The sequence below is a fragment of the Macrosteles quadrilineatus genome, unplaced genomic scaffold, assembly GCF_028750875.1.
Source record: "Macrosteles quadrilineatus isolate MER2022 unplaced genomic scaffold, UCM_ALF_1.0 Scaffold_3__2_contigs__length_128488019, whole genome shotgun sequence".
Taxonomy (NCBI): Eukaryota; Metazoa; Arthropoda; class Insecta; order Hemiptera; family Cicadellidae; genus Macrosteles; species Macrosteles quadrilineatus.
Window position 1 is genome coordinate 69,695,465 of NW_026542596.1, and position 12,391 is coordinate 69,707,855.

The 12,391-nt window shown below is 34.3% G+C and overlaps 1 protein-coding gene across 1 annotated transcript in view; it reads left to right on the plus strand.

The window, feature by feature from the left end:
* The window catches only part of LOC128989287 (RING finger protein 17-like), a 199,596-nt gene that overhangs the window by 140,702 nt on the left and 46,503 nt on the right, over window positions 1–12,391 (plus strand). Inside the window, exons 14-20 of the mRNA XM_054411166.1 lie at window positions 583–745; window positions 3,013–3,129; window positions 3,465–3,564; window positions 3,979–4,154; window positions 4,583–4,821; window positions 5,912–5,999; window positions 8,440–8,651. Coding sequence (XP_054267141.1) covers window positions 583–745; window positions 3,013–3,129; window positions 3,465–3,564; window positions 3,979–4,154; window positions 4,583–4,821; window positions 5,912–5,999; window positions 8,440–8,651 — 1,095 coding nt within the window. The remainder of the gene's footprint in view (window positions 1–582; window positions 746–3,012; window positions 3,130–3,464; window positions 3,565–3,978; window positions 4,155–4,582; window positions 4,822–5,911; window positions 6,000–8,439; window positions 8,652–12,391) is intronic.

The window sequence follows — 12,391 nt, forward strand, 5'->3', positions numbered from 1 at the left end:
TAAGGCAATAAAGAAATCTATGGTAGAATCAAAAGTTTAATTCAAGGAAAACTGACCTTTTACTTAGTATTTCACTTGATTTCCCCCCCCCCCCCATATCACTGTGAAATCGTGAAGGTCTTCTGCAGTCTTGATGAGTCACTGCAAAATCAAGTACATCCGAAGTCACTGTGAAATATAGAATGTGTTATGTGGTTTCAGCAAAACTGTGAACATCTTCGATCACAGAAAAATTCCGAACATCGTCCCCACGGATGGCAAATTTTTTTATTTTATCAAAAAAGTTTTCAAATGGCTGTACTAACTAAACTTTTAACCAGACACAGTTTACATATACTGAACTGAATTAAATCTTAGTTATGTCCGTCCAGCTGATTGATATGATTCAAAGGAGTGTAGTTAAGTAATTTTTTAAATTAATAATAATTTACACAAAGTTAGTTGTAAGAATGTGAATAAAAATTATTTTGGTGGTTTTTTATGAGACTTTTGGGGTGAGCCAGTACAGAACAATAGTTGAGCTACCAGTCTGTCGTACTACTGTATCAACACCAACCATAAGAAAATATGTTTTGTTCACAGTAAGGATTTGGCAATGTACATTGAAAGAAAATTTGACATAAAAAACAATCTTCATGAAGTGCATCTTCAATTTGAAGGGTCTTCTCTAACTGATGCTCTAATATACAATGGGTACGCAACTCGTGTAGCCAGTACTGCAGATTTCGGCGGAGGATTGTATAAGGTATGTTAAACATTACTTGCAAGGTAATTCAGTATCAGAATCCCTTTATTGTTGTTTTTAACATATCAATTTAGTCAAGCCAAACTCAAGGTAATATCGTAATCATCTCCCACCCATCATCGTCGTCATCTGGGGTCACTGCAAAATCCTGAATATCTTCCTAAGCCAGGGAAACATTATCACTGTCTTTTGTGGTTGATGCAAAATCCTGTACCTAAATAAATTGCTCTGTGGCAACGGAAGCATCATTATTATCTTATACCGTGTGTAAAAGTTTTTTTTTTTACTACTAAATTTATTCCTTACTAAATTTTGAGCTCTACAAAATGGTTTAGAGAGAAATTCTATGTTTTGAGGATTAAATTTGACATGAACCAATTTTCACCCCATAAAACCCTGTTCCCATGGTCAGATAATTGCTGGTTCGTGAACTTGTTCAAATAAACCTAAATTTTAAATTTTCATGTTTGTACTGAATTTTATAAAAATCGGATCATTTTAACACTTAGTTACAGTGCTAACAGACACATCTAGGCCTATGTCAATTCAAACAGATGGTGTTTTTGGCCACTGGGGACATCAGAACAAAAAAGTAAACTGGTCTCGGGTCTAGGTCTTCCAATAAGATCTAAGATAATAGCTTATTCTCTATATGGGAAATTGCTTATACCCTGTTTAATTTTTTATAACATTTATAATAACAATAATATTTAAATGATTACAGAAGGCTTAAATACAATATAGCTTTGTCAAATTATGGTATTGAACATTTTGAATTGGGGTTGGTCAGGTCTTGAAATGTCTAGAAATTTTCGGGAAATTTTTAATCTCATTTTACGAGAAGAGATTTCATTTTGATCAAGATTTTTTTGAGATGAGAATTTAAAAAAAATTAAAATTGAAACGCCTGCAGAAAGTCAATGCAATACCAGCAATACAGGAGCGTGTTGTAGTTGCGTTTCCTTTGCGAAGCTGTTCTTATTTTATTAATTCTTTACATGTAAATATTACTTTAATTATTTTATCATTTGAGTAGTTTCGTTAATTTTAAGCAGTGTGAGGCACGTTTTACTACTATAAACAAAGCCAAAACAAGTAACTATTTTATACAAATTAATATTGCTTTTATTTTATGATTTATTTTATTTTAAGATAAGTTTATCTCTATCCTAACTGATATCGCCATGTTTCTTAATCGTAAGAATTTTAATAAGTTAGGCGTAATTAATATACTTTTTTTTATGCTGATGTTTTTTTATATAAGATTTTAAATATCCCTGCATATTATTATTATTTTTGTATTTGAACAGTTATCTAACAATGTTACAAAATCAGGTAAAAATGTTGAACGTGCATTTCCCGTTGTGTATGAGAAGGGAAATCCCGTCTCGATCTGGTCTTGAAATTTTATGAGAAAGTAGCAGAGTACCCGTCCTTCGTACGGGGTTGGAATATAAGTATAAAATGCTTATTGCAGTTATACTCAAGCTTTGCGTTTGCAATAAAGGAGGACACAGTTTGATAAAATTTGTTTTTTTTTAAATTTACAGTATTCTATAGTGTTACACATCTACCATAGCCATAATGTTCTACCACTTCATCTAAACAATAGAGAAAAATAAATTATCAACAATTCGCAAAATATCACAAATTATTCATGAACATAACTGTAAACAATCCTACCTTGACAGTTCTCATCGTGAATCACAGATTTTTGTTGCTGCTTAGTTCAAATTAGCTGTTTTCATAAATGCAAAAAAATATAGTGCTGCACCCTGTTGGTAAATCTTATAACTTTTTAATGCTTTTCCATATCATAGAACCAACTTTTTTTTAGTTAAAACAGCTGACTAAATTCTTTAATTCCCTTTAAATATGAATACTCATAAGGTTAACATGGGTTGGGTAATCACAGAGCCACTGGGGCGGAGCCCGAAAGGATTTTTGAGATAAGAATATGCCTATATGTTAATCGGGAAAGTAAGCTATCATCATGCCAAATTTCAGCCCAATCCGTCCAGTGGTTTATGCGTGATTGAACTTCAAACACACAAACTTTCACATTTATAATATTAATAAGATAAGATAAAAAATCTTGTCTCGTCTCTTCTCGAACTAAAAATCCAATCTCGTCCATTCCTATTTTGAATCCCATCTATGTTAAATAGAACTTGATACTAGTAATTGTGATAGAGGTTTGAAACTATAAAATGATTGATTGTCTATAGACATTTTCATTTATAACTTGTCCTGATATATTTCTGTAGCTGATGCAAGAAATCCCAAGAATTAAGTCGTACAAAAACATACCAGTGAAGGAGAAGGATGATTTTACTGGAGTAGTGACATATATCAATGTGCCAACACATTTTTATCTACAGAAGGTTAGTATTTAATTAGTCTTTCACATGTTTTCTTCTTTGAGCTTTTTTTGACTTAAATGGTTAAAACAAAGTTTTTCAAAAAGATTTTTTATTTAAATGCAATCTTTTTATTCTTTACATATTCTCAATGAAATTTTTATTTAACAAATATTCCTCGTGTTTATCTCTCAATGCTTTTTCTTGTCATCAATGATTTTGGATTGATATTGAGCTTTGCTTGCAGAAATAGTAAATGAAAATTGTGTTACCTTTATGGTCAAAATATTAAACGCCTTTGGCTAAAATTGCTTTACTTCATTGTAAAATCATTCTTATACTGATATTTTATTTTACAGATCACAGATGCAGGAGCTGTGCTTAAAAAGCTGAAAGATGAACTTGATGAAACCTACAACAGAAAAGCTAGAGGTGTTAAGGTGTTCACACCCGTCATTGGTATGTCGTCATTTAGGTTTTTAAGTCAGAATTAATCATCATTAACTCAGAATTATAATGACAACTGTATGTACTACATGAGTTTTAGCCTACTTATTATTTTTTTTACACTCAATGCAATTCTATGAAATAGTAGATTAGCTCTTTAATTAAATTGAATACATAGTGATGATATTGTAGCTTTAATGCAGTAATGAATTCATTTGAATGGATTTAATGTAGTTTCTGTAAACAATTCTTCTACAAAACGAAAAACAATATTTGCCATATTGATTAAGAAAATTACCATTAAATGTGGGATAGTTACTTGTTTCAACCTGGCTGGATTAGCCTCTATATCCGTAACATTTTCTTAAACATTAAATTTTAGAAAAATAAAATTATTTTGGAGTGATGACGCTATTTTGTGTGTAGGATTGCCAGTCGCAGCAAAGTTTGAAGAAGACGATTGTTGGTACAGAGCGATCATAATTGATACTCCAGAGGCCAGAAATGTCCAGGTTAAGTTTGTCGACTACGGCAACATCAGTATGGTAAACATCAATGACATTCGAGTACTTGAAGAGAAGTTTTTGAGGACAGCAGCTCAGGTAAGTTGATAGACATTTGCAAAGGCCATTACAGTTGTAAGGAATGACTATAGTTATAGGGTGATTATCTGAAGGTCGCTGGTTTGAATCCAAGCAAGACTGATTCTGGACCTAGATATCATTTGTCCAAGTTTGGCCCGTGAAATTGTAAAATATCTGTTGTCTCTGTGCTAATTCAATATTAAAAACGTAACTGGATTCATTAAGCCTCGTTATAACTGAAAGAATAAACCAAATAATAAGATGTAAAAAACACAGTGAGAATTCCAATTGAACCGGCAATCAATAATTTGACGCTTTCGGATTGAACTGACAAGTTAACCAACAAATAAGTCGACGGGCTTGTTGGATGGCTCATACTATGATGGACACCGTAGCACTAAGATTGTTAAAAAGCAAAGTTACTTTATAACTCTGTGTCATTGCAGGCTATGAAGTGTTCCCTCCACGAAGTCGAACCACGCCACTCCCAGGGATGGCCGACATCAGCCAAAGCAGCTTTTGAGAAGCTGGTGAATGACAAGCTGTTGCGTGTTTACGTAGAGAAAGTAGGGAGAAATGAGAACAGTCCTGTCAGTGTGGTCCTGTACGACACGTTACCTCACAAACAGATCAACATTAGTGGTACTCTGGTGAAGACAGGGCACGCACTATCTACTGGACAGACGTAAGTAGGACCTAGGCCTAGCGGTTCACGACATCAGGTGATAAACGGTATTTGATTCTGGTGCCTTTGAGTAGCATAGTCCCACATACTACTACTAGATGAACTCGCTCCTAAAACGTTTGTAGGATAGGTGCGACTAAATTTTGAGTTCTGAATAGGATTTTAAATTTTCTTTTCAAATTCTTGATTTTTAAATATTGTTTTAAATTCTTGTTTGTCTAATATAGAAAATTTGTTAAACTTAAACTAAAAGAAAATTAAAACAAAACCCAGTGCATAAGTTATGGTTAAAAATAAATAAGTAAAAAAAGTACAGTAAAAGATATTTTTTGTTTGACTTTTTTTATTTAAATGTATGTTGTCACAAATATTTTTATAAATAAGAAGAAAAAAACTAACTGAAATTCAGGTGGCACTGGGGAGAAGAAGAAATATTATGATTCAGTCAGTTTTGTAGTCAATGGCAGTGAGTGATTAGACAGTGCTGTTCAGCCTTTACAGTTTTATAAGTGTTATCAATTTTTATTCCATTTTATTATTTTATCGACATAACCAAGTTTTAATTATTGTGATTTGTGACAGTCTTTTAAAGAATCTATTGACATACCACAATGTATTCATACATTGATCATGTGGTTGCATACAAAATAACCTGATGAATTTCTAAGGAACTAAACTAGTCGTCATACCAACAACTGTGGTTGGATAAGGTCATCAAATATCTATGTATATTAAATATTTATTATAAATATTTATTTTAAAACAGATTAGAATTAATTATTTGTTATGGAAGAGACTAAAAGCATTTTATGTAACGATGTATTTGTGTCAACAAATTATTTTATTTTATTTGTATGGATCAAGATTTTAAATATATTATGAGTACTTGGAGGCTAGTGGCCATCTTGGATTATTTCAAGATGGCCTAAGTAATTATAGTTTAAATACCTACTGCACTTTGAGATTAGAAATCTTCTGTTAAATTTTTAAATTGTTTTATGAGTAGGATGTCTAGGCTCCAAGGACTCTTACTTAAGTGAGGTTTATTTTATTAAAAAAATATGAAAATATTTGAGTAATAATTTTGCAGCTCGGCTCAAGCTGAATATGCCTGTGCCGTTCTACCTAGCGATCCCGAGGCGATTCAATCATCCGATAATAAATCAACTTACTCAGAGGTAAGTGTTAAACTGGTATCTATTTATTATTATATATTATGTAGTAGAATAAGTTTTTCAAAATGTTTTAAGTTTAAATTGCTCTGTAAATTCACCTAGAATCTGCAATAAGTTTTAAATTACAAATTAATCTAAATAAATGTGTAAATTGTGTCCTAGTAAGTACTGTGAGCCTCCTTTCACTTTGAACTAACTATTTTCCTGGCTGACTCTAAAATAACTTTTTCGTTTGTTGAAATTGACTTGTGTGGGTAAATGTTCAGTAGACTTTCGCGAATCCATTTCATTTGGTTATTTTGCAGTGCTGGATTATTAAAAATGCTGGATAACTGAATGCCTTCTAAAAATTGTCAATATACAGGCAAAAGTACAGCTAATTTTAAATTCTGTAAAGGAAATTGTTGGCTGGGCGAGCGATTATTCTGTATTTAGATTATTTAATGGTGCTTTTTCTTATTCTAGTACTCATATAGAAAGCTAAAGATATTACTAAAATTGAATGCCCCGAATTCAATGATTACTTCTGACTGCCAACTGCTCCTAATATCTGCCGATCGTTCGTGCCAATGCTGAAGGCACTAATATGGCTTAAAACTGTCAAAATAATTTCAAAATGAAATGAAAATCCTCTAGTTAAAGGCCACATGGCCCTTTCTTACACTTAACCTACAATCATTTTGTTGGAGCTTAAAGCCCCCCATACACGGGCAAGCATGTTCGCGAGCATGTTGGCGAACATGTTCGTGAACATGCTCGGCGTTGGCAACAGACGGACGAGCATGCTCGCAAACATGCTTGGCGTTTCCAAGAGACGGACGAGCATGCTCGTGAACATGTTCGCGAACATGCTCGTCGCTCGGTAGCGGTTCCTAGGCCTATTCTTGCTTCTCTTGTGCTCTGTGACAGTCAAGTTGTGTGTAGGCCTATTTAGCCTACTGCTTTTTTGCTGCAATTACAGAATTTAGTTTTTTTTGCAACATGCACATTATTTCTTAGACATAACTCAGGGGTGATTTATTTTTAGCCAATTTTGTAATCGGCCGATCTAAAAATCGACCGTTTATGCCAGGCCTTAAGTTATCGGATTAAATTCATCCGTCATGGTTTAAAAATAATGTTGGTTAAAATTCCATAGTTGTGCATTAACATTTCTCGTAGTTTTGCTTATTCTAGCCTTTCTTAGAATTATTTAACTGTGACAAATTACTACAGAATTGATTGTACACATTTGTGTAGTAATATACATATTGTAATTGATGAACCCTCTATTTTGGAAACTCATTTAAATTTGTATTTATCGCGTTACAAACACAAATAAATATTTGTTTAGCTTCTGAAAACATTGATTCTAAATCTATTACTGTAACTACACCATGATGATTACAAGTGCAATCTCTCTATTGCGGCTACTTTGTAATGGCGGTAACGAAGTAATCGTTTGGAACCGGAATGGTTACTTGTAATGAGTCCACGAGTGTAACTGGAATCATAGTAGCGGCTACATGGATGGAATCATCTCTACCCAAGTTGCAGCGGCGAACATGCTCTCGAACATATAGTCGTTCCCACAGACGGGCGAGCATGTTCGTGTTCGGGCTCGTCAACGAGCCGTCGTCAATGAGCCGAGCGCCGAGCCCAACATGCTCGCTGCGATGAATCCCATGCTCGGGCGAGCATGTTCGTCGCCAACACCGTCACAAACATGCTCGCCCGTTTATGGGGGGCTTTAGACTGATGCCGGATTATTGAAAGCGCCATACCGGGCTTTTACTGTACTTTTATATGTTTCATCCATATAATTTATATTCATATAAATTTATTTGCAATAAATCTTAAATTACTTAACAAAAACCTTTTTTCATCTAATAACTTCTGAATTTTTGTTTTCAGACTTTGCTTGGTTGATTATTGGTCGAGTCCTAAATTATGAATTATATATAATTTTATGTTCGAATTACTTACTATAAACCATGGGACAGCCATGGTTTATAGTAATTCAAACATAGCTGAAGTGAATTGTATATTTGAACGGACATTTATGAGGTTTGGGCCTCTAAAGCATTGTGGCATTTTGGAATTGAGTCCATCTAGTTTACCTGGGAAAGTTAAAGTCAATGGGATTCTTAATCTCAAAAAACTAAATAAATATGACAAATTTTAATATTTTAGTTAGAATCCAACTAGACAATTAAAAATTACTCTTCAAGTTTGCTGGAGCCGGGAAATTATTGTCCATGTATTGTCAGGTATTGTCCATGTACCCCACCCCTTGTGTTTGCCCCTTTACTAAAAAATGTGCAGGTAATCAAGCTGAACTCTATTTCTGTTTAAAAAAAATCTTTACTAGCCAGTTGGATTTCCTTAGTTTGGCACCCTGGGTACAGTGTGTGATTGCTTGCCGGTCTCTTTCATCCATGTTAAATTTATCTATACTTTACAGAGTTCTGGTGTGTCCAAGGCCAAATCTAATCATTCTAAAGATCAAAAGACCAGAAAAGATTCTGAGAAGGGGCGAGAGATGTCCGTCAAGAGAAATCAAAGTGTGCAACCTGACTATAGTATTGACAACCGGATAAAAGTGGCACTACTGAAAGTAGTCTCACCGGCAGAGATATACATCTCGCTAGGAAATTCACAGAAACAGATCGCAAAGTAAGTTTGTTGTTCATGTTGCAATTTATTTTTCCAGCAATCATAAAATAAAGGTTTAGATTTTAAAATATATTCAACTAGAGAACCCGTGCGGCTCAATGAGCCGCATAGTATGAAACATAACGCCGAGGAAAACGTTATGCTTAAATTCGAGTAATTCTAGTTACATCTTAGAGTTGTTTAAACACTTGTTAGAAACTAATTATAAATATCTCTATTTGCGACGTCAAGGTTCACCTACATAATTTCTGCTCTCAGTTTAACTGATAACTTCTAATGAATGCTAAACGATCTGCTTCAATTAGAGCTAACATGTTGCAACAAAGTTTTTCCAGCATTGAGAATTGAAGAAAACTGTTGCCTAGACATCCCCCTAATTAAACCAATTTTCTCCGTAGAGAATCCTGAAAAGTGAAGTGATATCAACCATTTAAGTGCTCCATTTTTTACCCACAAACTCTGGGTTATCAACTGGAAAGCCATAATCTGCTTTGATTAGGCTAAAGCAGCGACACCATTGAAAGTTGGTTACCGTATTTTAAAGTGTTGTCTGTCAGTCACAGTAGGCTATATGCCCCGCATCAGAACGTTCTCACGTTGTTCAGTGGGGTTTCTCTTAATAGGCCTACCTGTCCCAAAGTTTTGAAAGTATGAATTCATTTTTTGAAATAGGTTGGATAACTCTTGTAGCTATAAGATTTGCATAGCAATTTTCATTTTCTCTTTTTGAACAGCGTATATTATTTGCCTCTCCTGAATCATAAAAATAAACTTGACTGAAACTACTCGATCGTTGAATACATAAACACTAATTCCTTCACTTATGTCTAATATTGTCACTAAAATTTTCAATAGCAAATGAGTTTTTAAAACTTTTAATTTTTTACTTGAAATGTCTGGATTGTGTTGGTGAATTAAGTCAAAAAACTTTGTATAAGTTTGTCAGAGGAACTGGCAACATAACCTAGAAGTAAACAATCCATTTGTGCTTTTCCTCAATTGAAGTATAGCAAGTAATACAAAAGTTTACAATAAAAACATAAGGTTCACCAAGATTTGGTATAATCTTACTACTTGAACTTATCATAGTCAAGGCAATATTATGGTTTTCACTAAATGTTTTGAAATATCTCGAACTGTCAGTGTCATAAGTAAAAATTTCTTGCATACATTCATTTTATCTGACATTAGGCAAGTTTATTTTACCACCGTGACAACACTATGTGCTTCGTATATTTTTTCTCTTCCAAAGTAAGTTACATAGCAGAACTGGCCAATATTATTCATCTCACCGAGTGAATGTATCTGGATGGATACCCATCTGTTAGAACAGGCCTCTATTTCTCTACTCTCCTTATACGCATAAGATACCTTATTATTAATTGTCTCCTCCCGTTTTCAATATTTCTTCTTTGAACTTCAGGCATTTTTCGATCTTCCAACAAAACTGATTAACTGTTTAACTTGGTCTTAACCTACTGAATATTACTAACATTAATATTTACTCCCAAAAAGCTAGTGAGTTTCTTTTTATAAACAGCTGTATTTTGTTTTTAAATTTGTTCTATGTACAGTAGACTCTTGATAATTCGAAATTGGCGGGCCAAGCATATAAATTTGAATTATCAAGAGTTTTGAATTATCAAGAGTTTGATTTTTCGGGAGAAAAATAGACCATTCGAATTAATGAGAGTTCATTTGTTTATTACAAAAAGTTATACAGTAGCACGTTACAGTACAATATTTATTTACGGCTTATTTTTCAGTTACTGTAATGTAGTTGCAAAGAAATCTGTAATTTTTTTTTGTTTTTTGCTATTAATTTTTGCTTCGTCAATAACATTCCCAAGGACGAATAGTGACTCGAAGACTTGTGGACCAACTTGATTCTGTAAAGAAAGAAATCTATTGTAAAATGCCATTCTAGTTAAACAGTACAATGTACAGTAGGCCTACTGTATAACACTTACATACTGTATGTACCTGGAGCGAAAAATGGCGGAGTTTCTCTAGAGCCGTACAGGCTTCCTTTAACGTAACTGGTTCGCACTCCTGATCGTCGTCATCGTCAGTTGGATTTTCAGGTTCTTGTAAATTCAAGATGTCAGAATCAGTTAGGGCTCCAAACACAGCAACTTCATCATCGACTAGGACGAATTCCTCAAATGGAACCTCCCTTATCACTGGATGATTTTCCCAAGGTGTAGGTGGCACAGGTTGAAGTTCATCATTCACTTGTGTGTTGATAGAAAATCCAGATTTCCGAAAGCAGTTGGATACTGTAGATGGCACTACACTTTTCCAAGCCTTTTTAACCATCAACATAGCAGTTAAGATAGAGATGTTAGGGTTTACGTCGTTTTCAATGCCATCTAAAACAATCTTTACTACTTCATGGCGGTAAAATGTCTTGAAGTTTTGTATAATGCCTTGGTCCAGTGGCTGCAGCTTTGATGTTGTGTTTGGTGGAAAAAATTGGAGCTTCACGTTGGACAATTTAGGAGGATTATTATGGACTGAACAGTTGTCAAGAAACAAGATTATCTTTCGGTTTTGGCGTTTCATATCATTGTTCAATGATGATAACCACTCATTAAACAATTCTGTTGTCATCCAAGCCTTTTTGTTTGAACGATAGGTTACAGGGAACGACTGGACACCTTTAAAACACCTAGGCTTTGCAGCTTTTCCGATGAGTAGAGGTTTTAACTTTTCAGAGCCATCCATATTTACTGTTAACAAAAGCGTCAATCTGTCTTTGCTATGTTTCCCACCATTACATTTTTCGTCTTTGAACGTGAATGTTTTGTCAGGCAAGCATTTGAAAAAAAGGCCTGTTTCATCAGTATTAAAAATGTCATGAGGCTCATAACCCTCAGTTAGTTTAGACAACTCAGCTCGCCAATCAGCACACACATTGTCATTTACGCTTGCGCTTTCACCACAAACTTTTTTTAAAAAGATTCCATTCCTTTTTTTAAAATTTGTCAACCACCCTTCACTGGCCGCAAAGCTGGGAATGTTAAGTTCCTTTGCATACGCTTTGGCCTTTTCTTTCAAAATCAAACCTCCTACAGGTACATTTTGATTTCTGCACTCTCTCAACCAAGGCACTAAACACTCTTCTAGCCTAGGATATTCACCTCTTGTCGTTCTTTTCCTCCCCGCAACCGCATTAACTCCACAAAGTTTGTCCTTATTTTTTAAAATGGTAGACAATGTACTTGGAGGGATTTAAAACTTTTTGGCAACTTCGGACTTCACCACTTTCTACTGCCGCGATAACTTCTTTTTTTTCCTCAATCGAAACAGATTTGTACTTATTCCTAGGTTCCATGATGCACAACGCCGCACACGCACAAGACTACACTTAAAAAACTACAAAAGTACAGCAGGTTTAAAAGCAAACATCAAACAAACATCAAAACGTCCAAAACTACCGTGAGAACAGGATGTACTGTACTGTGTAGTTTCCTGTTATGACAGGAAGAGATCACTTCGAATTATAGAGTGTTTTGCCGACTAAACTTCGAATTACTGTGTGACTTCGATTTATAGAGTTTTTTTTTTACGAAACTTCGAATTACTGAGTTACTTTGAATTATAGAGTGTTTTTCCGACGAAACTTCGAATTACTGCGTGTTCCAAATTGACCTGCCCTCTTTTTGGACTTTGAAATACCGAGTGTATCAAAATGCATGGTAAAAATTCAAAATATTGAGAGATTCTCTAGGGACTGA